General features: G+C 38.8%; 1 protein-coding gene across 7 annotated transcripts in view; it reads left to right on the top strand.

Annotated features, from left to right (window-relative positions):
• Positions 1-20339, top strand: part of FNDC3A (fibronectin type III domain containing 3A) — a 111605-nt gene that overhangs the window by 49635 nt on the left and 41631 nt on the right. For 4 of the 7 annotated variants that reach the window (XM_014263879.3, XM_005482384.4, XM_026790599.2 and 1 more), the window contains 3 exons: positions 12213-12289; positions 17024-17261; positions 19714-19986. In XM_014263879.3, coding sequence (XP_014119354.1) covers positions 12213-12289; positions 17024-17261; positions 19714-19986 — 588 coding nt within the window. Of the gene's footprint in view, positions 1-7124; positions 7225-7483; positions 7747-12212; positions 12290-17023; positions 17262-19713; positions 19987-20339 lie in introns of those variants that run through there. The other 3 variants (XM_074535423.1, XM_014263881.3, XM_074535422.1) reach the window with 3 other exon arrangements.

Genomic DNA, 20339 nt, shown 5'->3' with positions numbered 1-20339 from the left:
TTGGAGTTATTTTCAGGAGCACATAAATGTACTGGATCGTCTTCTTGTATGGTGCTGCTGGGTCTGGGCAAGTAGTACAGTAAACATTTCTGTGCAGCTTCAGAGAGGTGGAAAAAAGGTCTGAGGTGCCGGGGAACATTCCACATAGAAAAATAGGCTTAATGTTGGGTAAGGTTACTATTACACTAAAACATATATACTAAAACAACATCTATTTAGGATGTTGTTTTGGAGGGAAGCAGACAGGAGTAGAAAATGCCGGTGTAATGAATTGCAGGAACCTGCATGTTGCCTGTTCCTTGAAAGCATAGCACAGAATGTTTTTGATCACTATTTCCAAAGACCTTCAGCAGACTCAGTATAACCTCTTTTTTTTGTTAACAGTTCTAAATTGTGCATGAATTAGGAAAGGATTGAATGCTAAATCATGATACACAGCCAGCCTAGGATGTAAATATATTCCTCCTTAATCACTCAGTAATCAATGCACTCGGGTGTCTTTTAGCTAACAAGACATTCTAGAAATACTTGGTATTTCAGCAAAGCTGATCATCCAGACAGCTCTATGGCACAGGAGATCGGTATTGCAGAAGTGGTAAAAGATTAACAAGAACATGCAGTAGTTGTCCAAAGGAGTGTTGTTTGAATGGTACCCTGAACTGGGTGAAATGCAGTTATATACTATGCAAGGTTGTGCATAAGATTAATAAATTATGGATGGGGATCTCACTTGAAACTTGATAAGGAGGAAGAAGAAGCAGGCAAGCTATCTATTTGAGTCACAAGATAAATATTATCTCCAGTATAATGTATCTGTAAAGCTTAGCGTGATCATAAAATGCATCAGGACAGTTGTTGTTAGTATAGCTAGGGATGTTTACAGGATTCTGCTGAGATTTCAACTGTAATTTGATAACTCATGTTTGCAAAAGATGAAATGAAGCTGACTCCAGGTGTTGTGAATACAAAGTGTTAGGATATTCAGGAGAAAATATAAAAAGAAAGCAGAAGAGTTTGATCTGCTTGGCTAAAAAATGGTTGGCTAGAAAACAACAGGGATTAAAAAAAAAATAATTCATGCCAGAGCTAGTCTAGAGTCCAGTTGGCTATCAAGTGGCTGTGAAATACTTTTATATAATTACAAGAAACTTGGCTGCATAGGAGAGTGGTGCTCCAGAAGAGCAGTCCAGTAGGGAGATACGGATAAAAGTACTGCTTTGCTATTGGTTTTCATGCTTCTACATAGAATCCATTCATGGTGGATCTTGATGTATGATAATGGGAGAGAGGAATGAAATTACAATTGCAGGTGAATAGACTTGATTCATGAAGTGTTTTTCAGGCCTTGAGCCCTCATGGTTCAACAACAGAAAATTTTCATCTCCTGCATCCAGACAATAGTGAAGCAATAAAAAGATTTCTGCACAAAGGGCACATTTACTTTGCAGCTATTTAGCAATTTTCTTGTCTCAGCTCCTTCATGGAGGGATATATTGATCCATACATAATGTATGGTAAGGAACTCCACTGTATGCATGTGTCGTTTTTCCTTTCTTCTGGTTTGGAATGACAACTGCTATACGTCTGAGCCAAGTTAGTTGTTTCATCCCTGGCCTCTTGTTTGGCACAGGTAAGTAGATTCCTTACACAGTTCTTTCTGGCTCCAGGTTCATTTTGGATGCCAAAGCAGTGGGTCTATTACTTTCCAAAACGTATTTGGTTACAAAGCAAATTGAATTTGAAGAGAACACTGCAATGATATAGGCTTGTCTTTGTTTCTGCTTTGTTTCCAGCTTACTGCTTTCCCAGATACTTTCTTTCTGGTAATGCATGTTTATTAACATTGCTGAAAGCTTTTTATCAAGAGAAGCCTTTGCTATAGATGCTCTTAGTATTTGAGCTCACATGCTTCCCATATGTGTAACTTGCTTGAGATTTGTAGAAAAAAATGCCTCGTTTAGGTGATGTGTAAAGAGTTCATTGACAGAATCAAGGAGTCTGTCACATAAAATACCAAAAAATTTAAACTTCAAATTCCAAAACAAGTTTAAAACATACAGATTTTAAAGCCTCTGTTAGTTAGATTGCAGACCCTGAAAACCATTTTCACATCGCTTTGAGCAGTAAATTGTGAGGTTTGCAGTGCAAATTGGCTGATAGTGTTAAGGGATTTGTCAATAGTAGAAGCATTTCACTGCAGAAGGGGCTGCAGATGTTTGCAGCAAGCATGGCACCTTTCTGTGTTGCCAAGTCTGACTGACAATATCATGTCAGTCAGACTTAGCTTTTTTAAATGTGTATCCTGGTTTGGGGTTAATTAATTTGGGATCAAATTTCTGCAAAGCTTTATGGACATGAAAATTCTTTTATGTGGACCTTAAGTCATTAGCAGAACCAAAAATCTTAATCTAAGTGTTTAAGTACTTATCATGTCGATTGTAATGATAACAGTGTTCAAGAACAGTAGTTTTTCGGTCAAACTTTTATTTCCACTGTCTTCAGAGCATCCCCTATTGTATCTGCATTTATAGGCTTGTCACTAGTGAAAAGACAGAGAAAAATATGTCTGTGGGAAGAATTGTGATTGCAAGGGGTGATGTTTAAGATGTTTGGATTCCACCTTAATTGTAACTTAGATTTAGCTGCAGAAGTCTCAGATGCAGCCCAGGTCACCCACTAAATAATGATTTAATCCAAGGAAGCATGCTGAATCCATTGCTTCTCCTGTTTTGACTGTGGAATTCCCTACATGCCTCTAATGCTTCAAAACATGAGGCCACAGGAGACAGTCAGGGGACAGACATCAAATGCAGAGACAGTATAGAAACAGTATATAAATGATGCCTTTCTGTCTCTCCAAAAAGAAAGGCTGCTTGTCTACTTGGGTTGTATTAAGTTTGTTCTGAAATGAAAACAGTATCATCAGCAGGAAATTGTTTAAAGCACTTGCCCACAATCAAAACCAAATCTGAACTCTGCAAATACCACAGAATCTAAGCCTGTAGCTCCCTGATTCCAGCAGTGTCCCTTAGCCATGAGGCTCTGGGAAATTCTGAGTTGGCCTTTTCTTTTGTCTTTTGGAGGTGGGCATCTTCACCTCAGAAAAAAAATATTCTAGATAGAACGAAAATATATGGGAAAGCAAGCTGCCTTTTTTTGTCGATGTAATGGGGATTCCTCTATGATTTAAGTGAAGTCCTGGGTTCTTCCTGTTTTAAAGGCTGGCTCTGAATTTTCCACTTAGAAGCTCTTGGATTAAATGAGTTAAGTGTGTTCCATTCCAGTTTCTAGTGGTCCATCTCCAGCAGAAGTGACCCAGGTTATTTCTTCATTTGGTGTTCATAGCACTCTCCTAAAGAGGAGCAAGCTGTGATGAATGTGCAGAAGCAGAGACTTGTCCTCTGGAGGCAGTCAGTGAATCAGGCTGCTGAAGCTAAGTGTTTGCTTTAGATGCTGCAAAGTGTAAGGTGGATGACATATCAGATGTTTTCAGTTTGGTCTTAAATCTCTCTTTTGCCGTATGATTCTGTATCATTTCTCTGGGTCTTGTTCCCATGCCACAGCTTGTGGCATGATAGAATGATTTCTCATCACAAATGTCATCTTTTGAATTGTCAGCTTCATGATTGTTATCTCCACTCATGATTTGAAACAAAACTGTGTAATGAAGTGTTACTTCAAAATCTATTTCATGGTTAAGAAAGCAACATCTGAACATTTGTTTGTGGAACTGCAGAGTTGCCAGAAACTTTGTTGGTGAACTCAAGTGAACACCTCACATGGAGACATAAAAATAATTGTATACAGTGAGTGTGAAGAGAAGTAGGGCTGTAGGACCAAACTCTTTCCACTGCTTAGTATTGTTACAAGTAATCTTTTCATCTGATCAGAAGAGCAGACTCACCTAATTAAAGAACCACATCTGAGAGTAAAATTTCAGTGAGACAGCTGTTGGGTGGGAGGGTTTTTAGAAATCAGCAGCTGACATTAACTTTTTACCTTATACTGAGAAAAAGATTTAAGCCTGGTTTTGCACCCTTGAACTCTAGTGGTGGAGCCAATGTCTTTCTAGATTTACCTATTTTTCCTTCTTCTGCTAAATCATATAGAATCCAGGATTATGGGATTTCTGGAAAGCTGAAATACCCCACATCCTACTAACTTAGTTTTATATCTTCTAGTTGGAATGATTACTCCCAAACTGGTCTCTTTAAAGAAAGTTGTTTTGTATTTATTTGACATATTAGGAGGATTTCAGCTGTTTATAATAATAATAATAACTTTTGTTCTGCTGTGGTTTTATTTTAAATGGGCTATATGAATCTGCATTGTATTCATTTATATAATTAGATTGAAACCTAGACAACCCAAAGGTTTTCAAATGAAAGTACTTGTTATTGGTAGATTCCAGAGGCTCAGAGTAGGATGCCTTTAGAGATGTCTGCCTTGATTAGAAATAAAAATTTGACTTGGGCACTGAATTTCTTCTTGACAGCCTTTTCTGATAGGACTTTTTGCTGTGTTTTCTCATGCTGTATATGACGCATTAATCCCAGTTTGCACAAATGGATGATTTTTTTGTTTGTTTTATATCCATGGACTCTTCTCTCTTGTCCATCATTTTAAAAGACCTCACCTTAGAATCTGGTAAAATTGTTCCAGCATTTATATGAATGCTGTTGATTTTCTTAATCAATACATAAGATTTGTATAAGTAATATTCAGTAAATCATATTCAAGTAATTTTATGTATATTTGTATATATATATATACATAGATCTGTGTGTGTGTGTGCATAATAATTTGGGAAGGAGTAATGTTAAGAAATTTGCACATGGGAAAGGAGACTTCTTTGGGTGCCAGCTGAGACAGCAGAATGTGCCAGATAATTCTGCATTCTAGTTTCAAGCCAATGTAGCCAGGTGAGTAAATAAAATACCTCATTAGTGTAAAAAGTTGAATACCAGGATGATGAAAAGGCTTTTACAAGTAATTATACTATGTAATACTATTCTTAGCACAATCAGGCAGGCAGGGGGAGGAAGTTGAAGTTAATGCTTGTTGCTTCCAAGATCTGTCTCCTCTGGATCAACACAGTCTTTTGTAGAAGACACTGTCTACACACCAAGAACTGCCAACTTGTTCTTTTCACTCTTAACCACTAACAGCTGTCAGTAGCAGTGCTTAACTTTTTAACTTCCTGGTCTGCAGTGCTATATGAGAAAAAAAAACCAAACCCACCTGATCAGAAAAATACCAATTCTAGTGGTAACAACTGTTAGATGATTAAATTGTAGATTATTCTGAATGTTATGCATCAAGTGCAACATGGTTAAGCAGCATGTACAAATACTAAATTTAAGCCTGAAAAAGTTGCAGATCTGCACTGCTCAGCATCAGTGCTAGGAAATTAGGCTCTCCTTGAAGAAAAAGCTAAGCTATATGCAGTGCAGATAGATTAGAATGAGTGCAGATTATTTTTCCTGCTAAGAATAATAACATTTTTATCAAAGCCTCTCTGTATGGTATATCACATTTGACTCCCTCTGAAATGCAGCAATTTATGGTTCACCCAATATTTAAATTGGAACTCTGTGAGGGAGTGAACAATTTTTTGACCTAACTCTTCCATATAGTTAGTAAATCATTGCCCTAAGCTGGCAAAATAAAGAGAGTAATTTAGCCTGGGCTGCACAGTACAAAGTGTGTGTTGTATTTCCACATTAACATCTTTGAAGCAATGTTACTTTTTTTTAGTGAAGTAGAATTCTTCACTGTGGCACAGAGTTGCTTCAGAAAGTAGGTATAAAAAGTCTTATTATTGTAGTATCTCAAACGACTACAGTCAGTCCTCTGCACATTCCCAAGTGTAACATTGTCTTATGAAGTTTGTGCTATTCAAAGGCATGGACTTGCAGGGTTTTTTTTAATTACAAAATTGCATCATGGTCATTGTTTAGAAACAGATGAAATAAAAGTACTTTTAACATTTGAACATAGAAACCATTGTCACCTTTTTCCTTTGAAAGTATATCAGGCCATTATAAAAGAAAACTGATAGCTGCATTAGAGATAAAGTGCTATAGGAACCTGTCATCTCTGCACTTTGCCTGAGAAGGGATTTTCTTGTGAATATGTATGTGTGGTTTCATGGGAAAGATCAGGATCTCATTAGGATGTAATCTTTAGAAATACTCGAGTTAGGCTTCATAGCTTTCTGCTCTTTTATCCATTATTCCAAAGTCTCTGTAAAAGAAACTGATGCTCCCCCTGCCCCCCACTTTTGAAAGGAACTATGATAATGTTTTACCTTCCGCTTTTCCTTTTGTTTGCCAGCCTGCTGTCTACTGATAGGTTTCCTTTCTTTTTTTTCCTAGTCAGTTAATACATTTCAATTGATGTTGAGGCTTTGTCAGCTGCTGTTCCCCAGCCTTGATGGCAAAAGTAGACAGATGGATGGGGGAAGGGAAGGGATTGTTTTGTCAGGATGAATTTAGAGCATAAGGGATACATTAAATTGAGAGCACTGCCAGCTGAAGTCTTCTGATCACCTGTGTCCTTGCAGTGATCCCAGTTCCTTCTTGTGCTTCTTCTCCAGCTTAGGCCAAACAGTAAGTTCTGCACTTGCTTTCTTGTTTTCTTATTACTTGCTTTTATTGTGTTGCACCTAGTATGTGTATAGATGTTGAGGTTAAGTTAAAGTATTAATTTGGAAGTATTTTCCAGGCACGGCTTACAAGACAAATGTAGACCAATTGGTGTTGGTTGTTACTGCTGGTTTTTTTAATTAGTTGTAGCTGTTGGGAACCCAAAATAAAACTTTGAAGTCTTAGAGCGGTGCAACTGTTTGTGGCATCTGGGACTATTGATTTACTGCAGCCCATCAGTGTTAGAGGGGTGTGCTGCTACGTCAGCTGGCGCTCTATTGTTTCTGCTGCTGTGGCCTTTGTGTTTGATCCTGTCAGCGCTTGCGTCAGTGATGCATATCATCGCCTGTGTGATGTCAAAGTGTGGGTGTTCGGTTATAGAGCCATAGTTAACCTAATGTGCTGCAGTAAATCCTGAATGCTATTTCCTCCTGGGGATAGCAGTGATTCATCACCGTTCACATTAGACTAATGCTAAGTATAGCAGTGTTCATGAGCCGCAGTATCCACATAGATTACTATCAAAGTCATTGCGGCTCTCCAAACGCTGGGCCGGAAAGTGTTTGTTTGCAACCAGGTCTGTTTGTGCATCCCCTTTCTTAAGTGTAAACTGATTAGCAGGTCAGCTCAAGGAAAATCCTCTGGAAGGACTGGGCCTAAGTAATTCTTTAGCACTTAATTATGCTCATTAATGTAAAAGCTTTCAGATGAATGACTGGGATCACGGCAGGCATGACAGTCGGCAGATTACAGTGCAGAGCAGAGCGGGGACCCCGCGAGCTGCCAGAGGACGCGGCTCTCGGCGGGGCGCGGGCCCTTGAAGCGGCGGCGCGGGCGGGGCGGGGCGCAGGGCGCGGAGAGGCCGCGGGGCGGAGCGGAACGGAGCGGGCCCGGCCGCGCACCTGAGGGAGCCGCCCCGCCCCGCCCCGCCCGCAGCCGCGGCGCGCCGGGAGCAGCCGCCGGCCCGGCCCGGCCCGGCCCGAAATGAGCGGTAAGGACTCCCGCCTGCCCGGTTCGGCCGCCGCGGTGAAACACGACACCTGCGGGCCGGCGGCCTCCGCGCTTGTGCGGCAGCGGCGCATGGGGGACAGCTGCAATGGTCAGGAAAAAAAAAATCAATATCTGTGGGCAGGAGTGGGAGCGCTGCCAGGCCCCTGTGTCGGTGCGGCGCTCTCGGAGGGGTGTGGCTGCGGTGCCGGGGGCCGCGGGGGCCCCGGAGCCGTGAGGGGAGCAGGACGGGCAGCCCTGGGAGGCCGCAGGAGCCGGTGCTGAAGCGCAGGGCCGGGCGCGGAGTGCCCCGGAAGAGCATTCCCTGCCCGGCGCTCGGAATCCGGTGTGGGCACCTTCGCCTGGGCTTTCGTGAGCCGCTTAAAATACAGCGATGCTTCATGGTTGAAATAAAAAGAATGTGTATGTGCTAGGAGAGCGGTGGCGGTATCCTCAGGCTTTCAGGTGTTGCTGTGTTTAAATCCGCTTGTCACGATCCTAGCGATGATGCAGTGCTGGTAATTTTGCTGCATGTTTATGGTGGCTGTAATGAGCATAATGAGGTTTCTATAGTCTGCTCAAATGGACACGTTGGAGAAGTTCACCAGCTATTGCTAGGGGAAGGAGGTATTCCTCCTTGGTGGGATTTTAGGACAATAATAAATCGAGACTGTGGTGAAGCACCTGTGTCTTGGGTTCAGTTCCAGTAAATCAACCCTTAGTGAGTTTGATGAGACATTTTTCAGTAATAAACCAGTTATGTGCTTGTTTCCACTCCCACATTGTTTCTTTTCCACTTAGTATGTAAGAGAACTTGTACACCTGAAAATGTATCAAAGATATGAGACCTCCCCTTACCAACAACAAAGTCATCAACATTCATTATACAGTGATTTGGATTAAATCAGTTCTCTTTATGTGCAATGGAAAATTAGATGTTTCTTTAACATGAACTCCTGATGCTGTTGTTTGCTGGTACTTTATAATAACTCTCACCTCATGGTAAAACACACTGGTTTTGTCATGCAGCTCTCCAGCCAATACCTAAAAACATGAAAATTCCTCTTTAGTGTTTTACACCACAAGAGAGCTGAGATCTTCACATTAGTGAAGAAAAAACATTACACGTTTTTATAGCATATTATAATTTTATCTTCAGATAAGCTTTTGCAGGTTGTAATATGCTTCCTGTCAAGAAATCAGTAGTCTTGCTGTAAAGCACAATGTTCATTCAAAACACCTGTGAAGTCTGCCGATTTTTTGTCCCATGCTTATCATTTTCTTGGATGTCCGCCTAGAAATTTCATTTCACAGCCACTTGAAATCTAATCAGAAGTAAATTAGAGTTCTTGAATATTCAAATATGTTTTTGCTAATTTTGGTACTTTAAAGTGCAAAAGATGGGATGCAAATTTTGAAACGACTGATTTGACTCTATTCTAACAGTGCAATACTTTTTTAGGTTCACGCACTCAGTTTATGCCTTTACTTTTGTGACTGCTAGATTATGGTATACTGAAAATGGCTTTGTGAATCAACCTTTGTACTGGATGGGAGATAACTGCTCTGTGTTTGTTAGAGAGATTAAAGTGCTAAATAAGTAAACCTTGAAAAGGTTGTTAAACAATATCCTCTAGATGTTTAAAGCAAAACAAAACAAAAAAGCCAAATACAGATAATCACCAGTTCTCAAAGAAACCGCTTGCCTGTGTGAGTTTCGTCATCCCCCAAGGACATGCTGTTCTGTAAGAAGTTCAAGTAAATGTGGTCTTAATTTTCCATTTACTTGGAAATTACATAGTTTTAAATTGTGAGTTTAATGGAAGTGTCAGTGTTTTGTACTCATTATAGAAAAACTGCAGGTAAGCAATGCAAGATACAAGGTGTATAAAATCCACCTTCTTATGTAAGAATTTAAACCATTATTTATTTCAATGGCAACTTAAAATAAGTGTGCTTCCATTATTTTTGACCTTTTTGAATTTATTGTAGTAAGGTAATGCACTATTTTAAGTTCTCTTGCTGATTTTTACTTCACTTTCATTTTTTTTAGCACTTCATATTCAGGAGAAACTTTTGCTGAAACATTTTTGAGTTTCAGATGAGCCAAAACACTGGAAGAATGTTCAGTTCTCAATTTATAGCTCACTGTAGTCTTTATATTCTTTGCTGTTGCACAGTTCAGTGAATAATTCATTGAAGACCTTGTTCCTAAAAAGTCTCTTCACCCCCTCCCCCTGTTGTGGGTTAGTATTTTAAAGAATAAAGCTGTGATTCTTTTTAGATATCATATTTGCAAACTTCTGTGTCTTATTCTAAAGAAGTTCCTATAATACATGCAATCAAGTTGGATTGCATGCTGCTTTTCTAAGGAGCACTTTTCATTGCTTTTCCCTGCTCTTTGCTTTCAGACAGAGGTACCTTTATTTTTCTGTCAAGTCCATATGTATCAGTGAGGTGTTCTAATCTTATTTACTGTAATTTGCATTTACTCAGTACTTTCCATTTGCAGATCTAACAGAGTTTTAAAAAACATTAAGGAGAAACTATGAATGCCCTTTCAAAAGTATTACTGAAGCTTCGTAAATTGGATTGGTACTTTTGCTAGCTACAGTTTACTGAATTGGAAATTTGCAGAGTGCAGCCTACAGTGTCCAACATTCTTATCTTGTCACAAAACTTGTTCAAATTATACCGTGTTTCAGTATTTCTTTCATTATTAAAATTCAGTGTTAGTTCCCCTGTGTATTTAAAGCACAGTAATGTAAGGACATCCCTCTTGAGCCTGTACCAGTATCAAATACTAAAGAGCACAGCACAGTGATAGGCACACAGAAGAAACTTCATTGTTCATTAAACAAAAGTAGTACTTATATTTTTTACAGCTCTTGATGGATTACTTCTCCCAAACTGAACCTAATCTTCAGTTTCTACACTGTTCTTAAAGCAAGGAGTTACACAATTTAGCTGTGCGTTTTATGAAAAATTCCCTTATATGTTTTAAAATTTACCTGGTGAATTAGTTTACTATCTCTGCTTCTTGCAAATGAGAAACTATACATTTTCTATCTTTCCATTTTTAGGGTTTTTTTTTAAATAGATCTTTTACTGTTTCTCTGCTGCCAGCCCTTAAACCATCTTCTGGTGGAAGAATCCTGAATTCCTGGTCTCTTGAATCTTTCCTGATAAACCGGCAGAAAGCCGCTGTAAACATTTTTTTGTCCTTTTCTAGTCCTGTGTGTTCTTTTTGAAAGGTGGAGTCAAAAACATTGCTCAAGGATTGGAGGTACAGCATGAGTTCATACCACAGCATAATGATGTTTTCTGCTTGTTCCCTGTTCTGTTAGTAATGATTTTTTAATGTTCTCTTTCTTTCTGCGAATACCACTAGACAACCCTTGGCTGGGTATTTCTTTAGAAATCCATGTAGCAGCTGCATTGTGTGTTTGTTTACATCTGATTTATGGCTTATCGCTGTAAAGAAACACTTCTGGTGTTATCCAGATGCATCACTTTGCACTTAATAACATTATTCCTTCTGGGTTTTTGTCATCTGATCAGTGAGTACTGTGAGATCCTTTACTGCTCTCTGAGAACATCGCAACAATTTATCGCCTTGCTGTTCATTTTCTTTTCTGGAAGCTTTGTCTAATATGCAGAGCAGGTTCTTTGAGTGCCTGTGGGACACTTTTCTTGGTCACTCAAAGAACTTTGAAAGATGATCATTTACTTCTCTTAGTTTCCTGTTCTCCAATCAGTTGTTATTGGAAAGACCTTCTCCCTTTTTAACCAAAGGCAGCATTACTTCTTTAAGAGTCTTTGAGAGACATTGTCAAAAGCTTTTTGAAAATCCCAAGTATTTGACAGCATCCCTGTGCTCTTTGAAGATATCTGATTTTCTAGACACAACTTTATCTACAAATGCCACCTTACCACATTCCCACTGTGTCATCTTTATCTAAGTGTGTGTAAGCTCCTTCTTTTATGGTTTGCATGGTACAAGGATCACCATGGTGTCCTGACTTCTCCCATTAGTTGGAACAGACTTACTAGTTGGTAAATACACTGACTTTTCCCTGGGACCTTAAGTTCATGTCTGACCACTTATTGTGGTACTGACACTACTTTAGTTGGTAAGACCATAGTAAAAAAGAGCCATTTTGTAAGTAATTTTCTTTGTAACTCTTAACTAAATATTATCTGGTTTCAGCAGCTTGTTTCAAATATTTTTGTTGGTTTCTGTTTTATAGTCTCTTCTATTGTCTTTTGTCTTGGAGTATTTCTTTTGTAATCTGTTGAGTTTTTAGTTTTTACATCAACTCTTCTGTGAGCTTATTGACAGAGATGGAAGAAATATCTGCTGGGGATTTTTTTTTTAGCTTGTTTCTGGTTTTGTTCAACTGTTTTTTAGACTGCAAAGAGTGCCCTTTGCTATAATTTTATCTGTACAGTTCATTGCCTTTGTTTATCCATGTTATCTTGTATATTTTTCACTAAGACTTTGCAACACAGTATGTTCTTTTAGCTTCCTCAAATTATTAAATAGTGCTGTACTGAATATTTCTGTAACCCACTTAGGTCCTGCTCAGGTTCCAATGATGTCCCCAAATGGTTCAGTGCCTACTATTTATGTGCCTCCTGGATATGCCCCACAGGTATGTCACTTCACTTTCTTCTTAATTTATTTCTTTTCATGCAAATTTTGGAACTGGAACCATAATTGCTAATTCAATAAAATAATTTGTTAGATTTCAGTCAGTATGATCAAGCAAGGAGATAAGAGATGTCTCTCAGTATTTCTGAGATGGGAGACTTCTCATGCTGTGTCTGTGCCTGTTCAGTTATATATTAACTATGTACATGACAGTAGCAAGCACAGTTCCTTGCTGAGTTCACAATCCTAATGCACTGGATGCCTTCTGAATATAAAATGCAATCATGACCCAGATATCTGCTTGTGCAGGACCTGTACTGATTCCTGTGTTAGTGGATATTTTCTCTTGGCAGCAATATATATATAATATATATATAATTTATACATGTACACAGTTCATGTCTGGGAAGTTCCCTGTAGATAAGGAGAAAAACAGGTCAGTTGAAAAAGTACTGCAAACAACATGGAAAAAATGTCAGCTGTCCATTGGGACTAGGTTATCATATAATAGTGTTTCCACCACTTATCTTAAAATGGGGCTCTCATTTTTCACTGCTGTTTAATTCCTAATTTAGATGGCTGGAAATTAAATGTGAGCTAGATAACCTGGCCATCCTTTAAAGTAGATTAAAAGGATGATTTCTCTTGGCTATTTCTGACATGTGAGTTGTGATGAGATGTGTGGCCTTTTAGATGGTGCCTTTTTCTTTCCCTTGCCTGTAGAACAAGTCTAGGGCTTAGTAGGTCAGATGTGGAAGTTGGAGCAGCTGAATGCCACTCCCCATGATGGAAGTCTCTCTCAAGACATTGTGTTGTTGTGAACAACCTGCCTCTGACTTGGTGTGCATCCAATGGTGTGCACTGGGAAGGCACTGAAATGCATAAAGTACAACAAAAAAGCCCAAGGTGTCAGCAGATGTTGGACAAATTATTTCAACAACATTTTAAAAATTGTCCTCTAGCAAAAGAAAAGGCTGTTAGGGCAGGCAGACTACTACTCTGATTTTATTTTTCATCTCTTGGAAGTTTACTGATAAGTTGATTCTGTGTATCCTTTGTAGTTGAGTTCCCAAACAAGAAGAAAAATTATATTATATTTATATATTTATAGTATTATATTTATATTTCTATTAATAATATTTATTTATAAATAATCACTACAAGTCCATATATCTTCAGGTCATAGTAAAAAGTCCTGATTCCTATTAGAATTAATTTTTAAAGAACTGAAGGAAGTTTAGAGCTAAGTGAAAATTGAAATTTTACTATATTTCTTATTGTTTTCATATGATGAAGTACATATTTTAAAAGTTGTGTGACATGTGGCAATCTGAAAAATATCTTTTGAATTAGTTTATTCTTCCTTTGAGGACCATTTGAGTCAAAGATGCTGAAGGGCTGGGCCTTGCTGAGGCCCATTCATAAGGGGTTTTCACTTTCATTGGAGTTTGTTAGTCCAAGCAGGTGTTGTTTTAACGCAGCACTCTGACCTTTGAGCTGAAGGAGCCTCACATCTGTGCAGCTCAGAGTGCAGGTGGAATGAGCTCATCTGCTGTTTTCATGGGTAGAAGTGCCGTAGTCCAGGACAACCTGTAGTTTATAAGCCTTCTGAAGTGCTTATTACTGACAAAACATACCAGGCTTTGAGGTTTATGATGGGAGCTTCTCTTACAAGCCAGAAGATTTGATAGCAGTCTTGCAAAACAGGAAAGTCTAACATTATAGAGCTAAGAGTTTTCCCAGACTTACTGCAGTCCTAGCAGACTTCTATGGTTTGTTCAGGTATAATATATTTTTAAAGGTCAGCAGCTGCAGCTATATTTTGTGTTGAATAGGAAACCAGCTAAATGTCCTAAGCTGTCAGCCTGGAAGAACTTCAACATAACCATCTTCTGTCTCTCCATTTTCATTTAGTTCTATTATGCCTCTGCTTGCTTTAGTTCCTGTTTGGCAGTGATACAGTGTACTGTCCTCTGTTACAAGTTGGGGATAACCACTGAATAAAAGATTTACTTTTCTTATATCACATAACTAAAAAGCAATTCATCCGCTGATTTCCTTTTCCCTTCCTCTTCTTTTGGAACTGTAGTTGTAAAACTGAAAGAAAGCCCATCTTTATTCATCCTCTCTTAAGCCATCTATATTCACTGTCTGCAGTGAGTTTTCCAGTGAAGTTTGGTTGGTTCACTCAACCAAACAGGCCTGTGCCAGAACCACATTTTGCTCGCACAAGTGGGATAATAGAGAGCTTGTTTGCTTTTTAAACTTAAAATTATAGACTTACCGTGATGCTCTGGCTTTTTATTTTTTGGAGTGTTTTTATCTATGTAGTTGTCTGCTAGAGGCCTACCATTGAGCAGATGTTAGATCAGGAAGCACAGTTACAGGCTTGTTAAACATAAGGTCCCTGCTGTTATGGATTGGGTGACTATTTCTAAGTTACTTAGGCTATTAGCAAGCCCAAGGAAACAAGTTGTAAACTAAGCAGCTCATTTGCTTTTTAATGGGAGCTGCTTCCTACATAATCTGAGTCTACTCATAAAATCATAAGTTGCAGTATTTTGGGGGTTTTGTAACCAAAAGAGACTTAAATAATTAAAACTACATTTCAGTGTTTAGAGAATTTCATAGGACAGGAGAAGTTCTAGTTGTATTTACTGCTATTATATTCTGCCTTTAGAATGCCACACAGCTATGGTTACACAGATTTGAATTGTATTGTCTTTAATTACCCTTTCCCAAGAAGGAACAATTTCTGTGTACTGAAAATAAGCCATTTCTTACAGTCATATTATATGCATGGTTTTTAAAGCTGTGTTCACTTAGGTAACATTATTTTCAACTGTCTATTAAGTAAAGTGGGGTCAGCTCTATTGAGTACACACTTCTGTGTCTTCTGGATGTCGTTGCATATGCATATCCTACAGTACCAGAAGTGTGCAACTCTATCCACAGCACTGTTTCTCTCAGCACAGTGGTGAAGTTTTGGAACAATTTCCTGTACCAATCTCACTTACCTTGCATTGGTTCAGCTAGCAGGATAATTTGGGGCTGTACAAATTAGATTGCTGGCAGAGAAAACAAAATCAGAAGCTCTGTTCCAGATGTACCGGATGCGCATCAACCCCTAATGGGGACATGGTAAAACCAATGATCCTCCAAGCAGCTTTCTGTCATGGACTTGATGGAAGCATTCACTCTGGGGTACAGGGCTAAATCTAGCCAAGCATGATTCCATTAACTTTAAACAGTGGAGCTGAAAGCAGCTTGGCACTAAGTGTTTTGATCTATTGATCTGTTCCTGTTGCACCAGGATGTTTATTGGTGTGCGTGTACATGTCCCCATCTCATTTCAAATGTCAGTGAAAACTTATGGCATAGGGTTGCTTTTTCCCCTGCTATTGAATGTAGTCATGATACTCCATTCTTCTCCCCTTTTTCTGTATAAATATTCCATCTAAAACCTTCCATTGCAGTTTCTGCTGTGACTTTATTCTACAGCATTTTACGAGGAAATGAAGAACAGTTTATTTGTTGGCATCCCATACACTAAAGTTACCGACACCACAATACACTCAAAATATGCCAAGATCATCTCTAGGTGTCACCAACAGTCATATATTTATGTGAATTTACAAACATTTAGAGAGGGTAATGATGTGAGGTGCTTCAGGGGCAGACCCTTGTTCCTGGTCTAGTTGATGACCCACCCTCATTTACTGAGCATTTTCTGCTTCAGCACTTGGTACAGTTTGTGCCCTTGTGCCTGCTCTCTACCAGAGCCCCACGAGCTGCACAGCCCAGATGTGCTACAGGTACCATGCACAGCACACCTTAGCTCCCTGTGTCCTACAGATTCTCACCATGGGATTGCACATGCTACTGCCATTGCTTGGAATTTCGGCCAACATTGCAAAGGGCCACACTTGGGTACCTCACACAAAGGCTGCTGTCACATCTCCTGTTTGCGAATTTTTCACAATCCCTTGCCCTACAGTCTGCTGATGGCTGCCACAAAGGCTCCTGTTTTCTGAGTAGCATGGGACTTGTTCAGGATTCAAGACCTCTTTACAGGTAGAAGGATATGGGGAGGAGAAAGACAAAAAATTTTAGAACTACTTGGTTTGTGAAAGAGTTTTGAGAGGGCTGACTACCATCCTGGTAGTTTGATGCTAACAGCTTGATGCAGGTGGTGGTTACTGCAGGGCTGCTATGGCTGGTGTCTCCTGGGTCAGTGTGGTGGGCTGAGTTGGGGACAGAGCGAAAACCAGACACTTCTTAGCTTTTCTCTCACTAATGATGCAGAGTGAGGTATGTCAGTTCACCAGTTCATTTCTAGGGAGCAATCTAGTTGTTAAGCTGTGGAGCAAATCCTGCAGCAGTGTAGCATACAGGCGGTGTATGAGGAATGAGGCAGAATGAGGATGGGAATGGGACCCATAGGAGAAGCTTGGCTCGTGCCATAGATATAGCAGGTTGTTTGTTAGATACTCTTACAGACAGGTTTTTTTTTTAAGTTTTCTTCCCCACCATTTTGAGACATTAATGGCATTGCTGCAGTTAATACACTTAACATAGATAGTTCTTTAATGTCCCTTTTTTTTCCCCTTGATATTTCCTGTTTTATTTTCATCAGATGTAAAGAGTTTACTGTTCCTGATTTTGTTTAAGAATCTATAGAAGCATATTTATCAGACTGTCATTTCTCTTTTGTGTGGTGTCTCTCCCTGTACAGGTTATTGAGGATAATGGTGTTCGAAGGGTTGTGGTGGTTCCCCAGGCTCCAGAGTTTCACCCTGGTGGTCACACAGTGATACACAGGCCTCCACATCCCCCCCTGCCCGGCTTCCTTCCTCTTCCAGCCATGATACCCCCTCCTCCCCGGCACATATACTCCCCTGTGACTGGAGCCGGTGACATGGCAACGCAGTACATTCCACAGTACCACGCTTCACAAGTCTATGGGGATGTGGGTAAGTAGCTCATCAAACAGTGCAAGTTTTGGCTAAGGCAATAATGTTCTGCTCGTTTCCAGCATCTCTTATGGTGTTGTGTGGGCTTTGTTAAGCAAGACTTACAGCTTCAGTGGGAGTCATACGTAAAAAAATGAGTGTGGATACCAGCCTTGCTTTGACTGAAGCTTATTGTTCCAGAAGTTCTTTTAATTTATTTGATTGTCTGTTCAGTGATCCACTGAACTTTAGAGGTTACTTCTTGCATGTAAAAGTTACAGATTTTCCCAGCAAAGTGATGCAGAAACTGTTTATAGTGTATTAAATGTTAAATCCATGCCTGAGCACTGTTCTGAGATTTCATGTCTTGTAAACATCCTGTTTGAAACACAAAATAGGAATTCTTAGTATTCAGGAAAAAAGTGGTCCATTTTTCATAAAACTATATGCATTTAATTTAATGTCCCTTTGAAGTGCAGTTGGAGTAATAAGGTGCCACTAACCTAAATTTAATAAAGTGGTTAAAGCCATCTTTGGTAGTGCTGTTGACATCTGCCTTTACTGTGGTTTGGAGGCAAAGTGTATTTGTGTTCTAACTCAGGGGCTGGTTTGTTAGATTAATATTTACATTTCTGGTAGACTTGCTTTTCTTTAGATAAGGCAGGTGCCAACCTTGAAAGACTGTCAGAAAGCAGTTCTAGGTTTCTGTTTTTAGAGAAAGCTCGAAGCTATGAGGAGGGAGATTAAACACAATTTTCAGCATTCTGTGACACTACAAAAATAGCCTAAAAATGGTCTTCATCAATTTGCTGAGCTTAAATAGTTAGGGTGAGCAAAGTGGTAAGATAAGAATGTACCAATGTTTGATCTTCCTGGAATTCTTGGTATTTCTGTACTTTATTTCTTTTTGCACTTCGATAATGGTACATTACTAGATGCTCTTCAGGTGCTATTTGTAGTTTTATTTCCTGATTTCTTGTAGATGGCAGTTGTTTGCTTTTAGTTTGCTAAATTAAGAAATTGGGGTATGATAATTAAGAACATAAAATGATGCTTCTTAATGGAATAATATTTTTTTTAGATTTTTCCTGCCAGGTTATATCACTTTTAATATGAATTCAGTGATAATTTGCTAAACTGCTAATGTAAAATAATCATAAAGTGGGATTCTTTGCTTTATTTTCAGTGTATATGAAAAATGCCTTTGGCTTTAGGAAAGTTAAGTATTAATACCATAATTTTTTATGTATTTGCTACAGATTTCATATTTAATTCTGGATCTCTTACTTTGGCTGTAGCTTTCAAAAGTCAAAACCCATAGTTAGGCTCCTATTTCAGGAATCTAAATTTAAGGCAAAACAAACAAACAAAAAAAAAAAAACACAGAAAACAACCAGATGCTCACAGAGCACAGTAGTTCCCTGACACAAGGACTGAACTCTCAAAAGGTAGTGAAAAATCACATTTCTAAATAGACACTAGCTTATCTAGAAGTCCTCTGTCAAACTTTTTGTGAATTTAGCTGACTTAAAAAAAAAAAAAAAACAGAAATGGAGAAATTCTCTAATTTTTTTTCTTTTTATCCTTGAAAGGAAGTTCTTATTTGACTTTATTTTCAGTACTTCTTATCTCTTAAGGAATAACAAATGATACATTCCTCGGACTGACTTATGTAACTTACCTAAAAATGAGGAAATTCTATGGTGATTTTTTTTAAAAGCTTTCAGCATTTATCATAGGCAGGGTTACACTGAGGAAAGACTTGGTATATAAAGTCTTGAGTCTGTAAAGTGTTTTGAAATATAAAGAGGAAATGAATACAAATGTTAAAACTGGACAGAGGAGTTCACCAGTTTGCAGTTTAGTGCTGTCAGTAGTCTGGTACTGACTTTTTTCCAGAGGCAATTCTGAGTTACAGATGAGACTTTGGTGCTACTGCAGCAGTGCCTGGGTTACTGTTACAAGTCCTGGCCAAGCTGTCCTCAGTGGTGTAGTGTCTTTCCACTGCCCCACAGAACACAGGTTCTGTGTTTCTAAGCTTTTATGGTTGTTTTCCCTGTTGATTCCTGCTGAAGCATCAGTAAAGTGTTAGAGCTCTAGCTGCATTCCAAAACTTAATGGATTTTTTTATTCAACATTAGATCAAACCTCCTCCAGTGTTGTAAAGGAGCACATTTTTTCTGTATAGACTTCATCCTGTACCTCACAGCTCAAGGAAGATCATAGAAACATTTCAAGAATTCATTTTTAAGTGGAGAAAATAAGGGGAAGGGAAAGATTACACTCTCTTCCCTAACATATTGTTAAAGTCCATTTAATGTGTATCAGTTTACCTGATAAACACTTCAGTTTTCAAATAGGAGTAGAGATATTGTTTTACTCATTGGTGCACATTTAACTTACATAGCATTTTTAGGTAGATTTTAGCATTAGATTTGGTTCTTAATGGTTTGTTTTTCCTTCCTTCATTTAGATACTCTGCCTGCTCATGGAAGATCCAACTTTAGAGATGAAAGGTCTAGTAAAACGTATGAAAGGTTACAAAAAAAGTTAAAAGATCGACATGGAACTCAGAAGGATAAGTTAAACAGTCCTCCATCATCTCCTCAGAAATGTCCTTCTCCTACAAGTGAACCTAATGGACTTTCAAAAGGACAGGATGCAGCTGGAATAAGCACAGGTTCTACCAAATGCAAGTCTTTGGGTAAAGGAAAAAGCAATTCTCAGACAGACACAGAAGTAGAAGGTAGGTGTTACCAAAACACTGCATATACACACATATTAATAATAAATGATGCAAGTCCAGTGTCTGGACTGGACAAATAATCAGATATTATTATTATAGTGGCTGAACATAACATTTGTAAATAAAACACCACACTTTGACAGTCTTGAAGTTGAATAGCAGCCTCTAACTGCCCTGACTTAGGTAGAGTGTAGATAAGGGTGATCAACCTGCTCATCACATGGGAATGTGAGCCTAAGAAAAGAAAAAGTACTGGTACAGAAGTCTCCATGTAAATTTGAGGAAATATTATGAGTCGCACTTCATGACACTGTTTAAAGAAAATCTCAAAAAGCTTTGTTTGGAGTGCTTGC

Source organism: Zonotrichia albicollis, chromosome 2 (assembly GCF_047830755.1).
Source record: "Zonotrichia albicollis isolate bZonAlb1 chromosome 2, bZonAlb1.hap1, whole genome shotgun sequence".
Classification (NCBI taxonomy): domain Eukaryota; kingdom Metazoa; phylum Chordata; class Aves; order Passeriformes; family Passerellidae; genus Zonotrichia; species Zonotrichia albicollis.
This window is presented reverse-complemented; position numbering and strand designations above follow the sequence as displayed.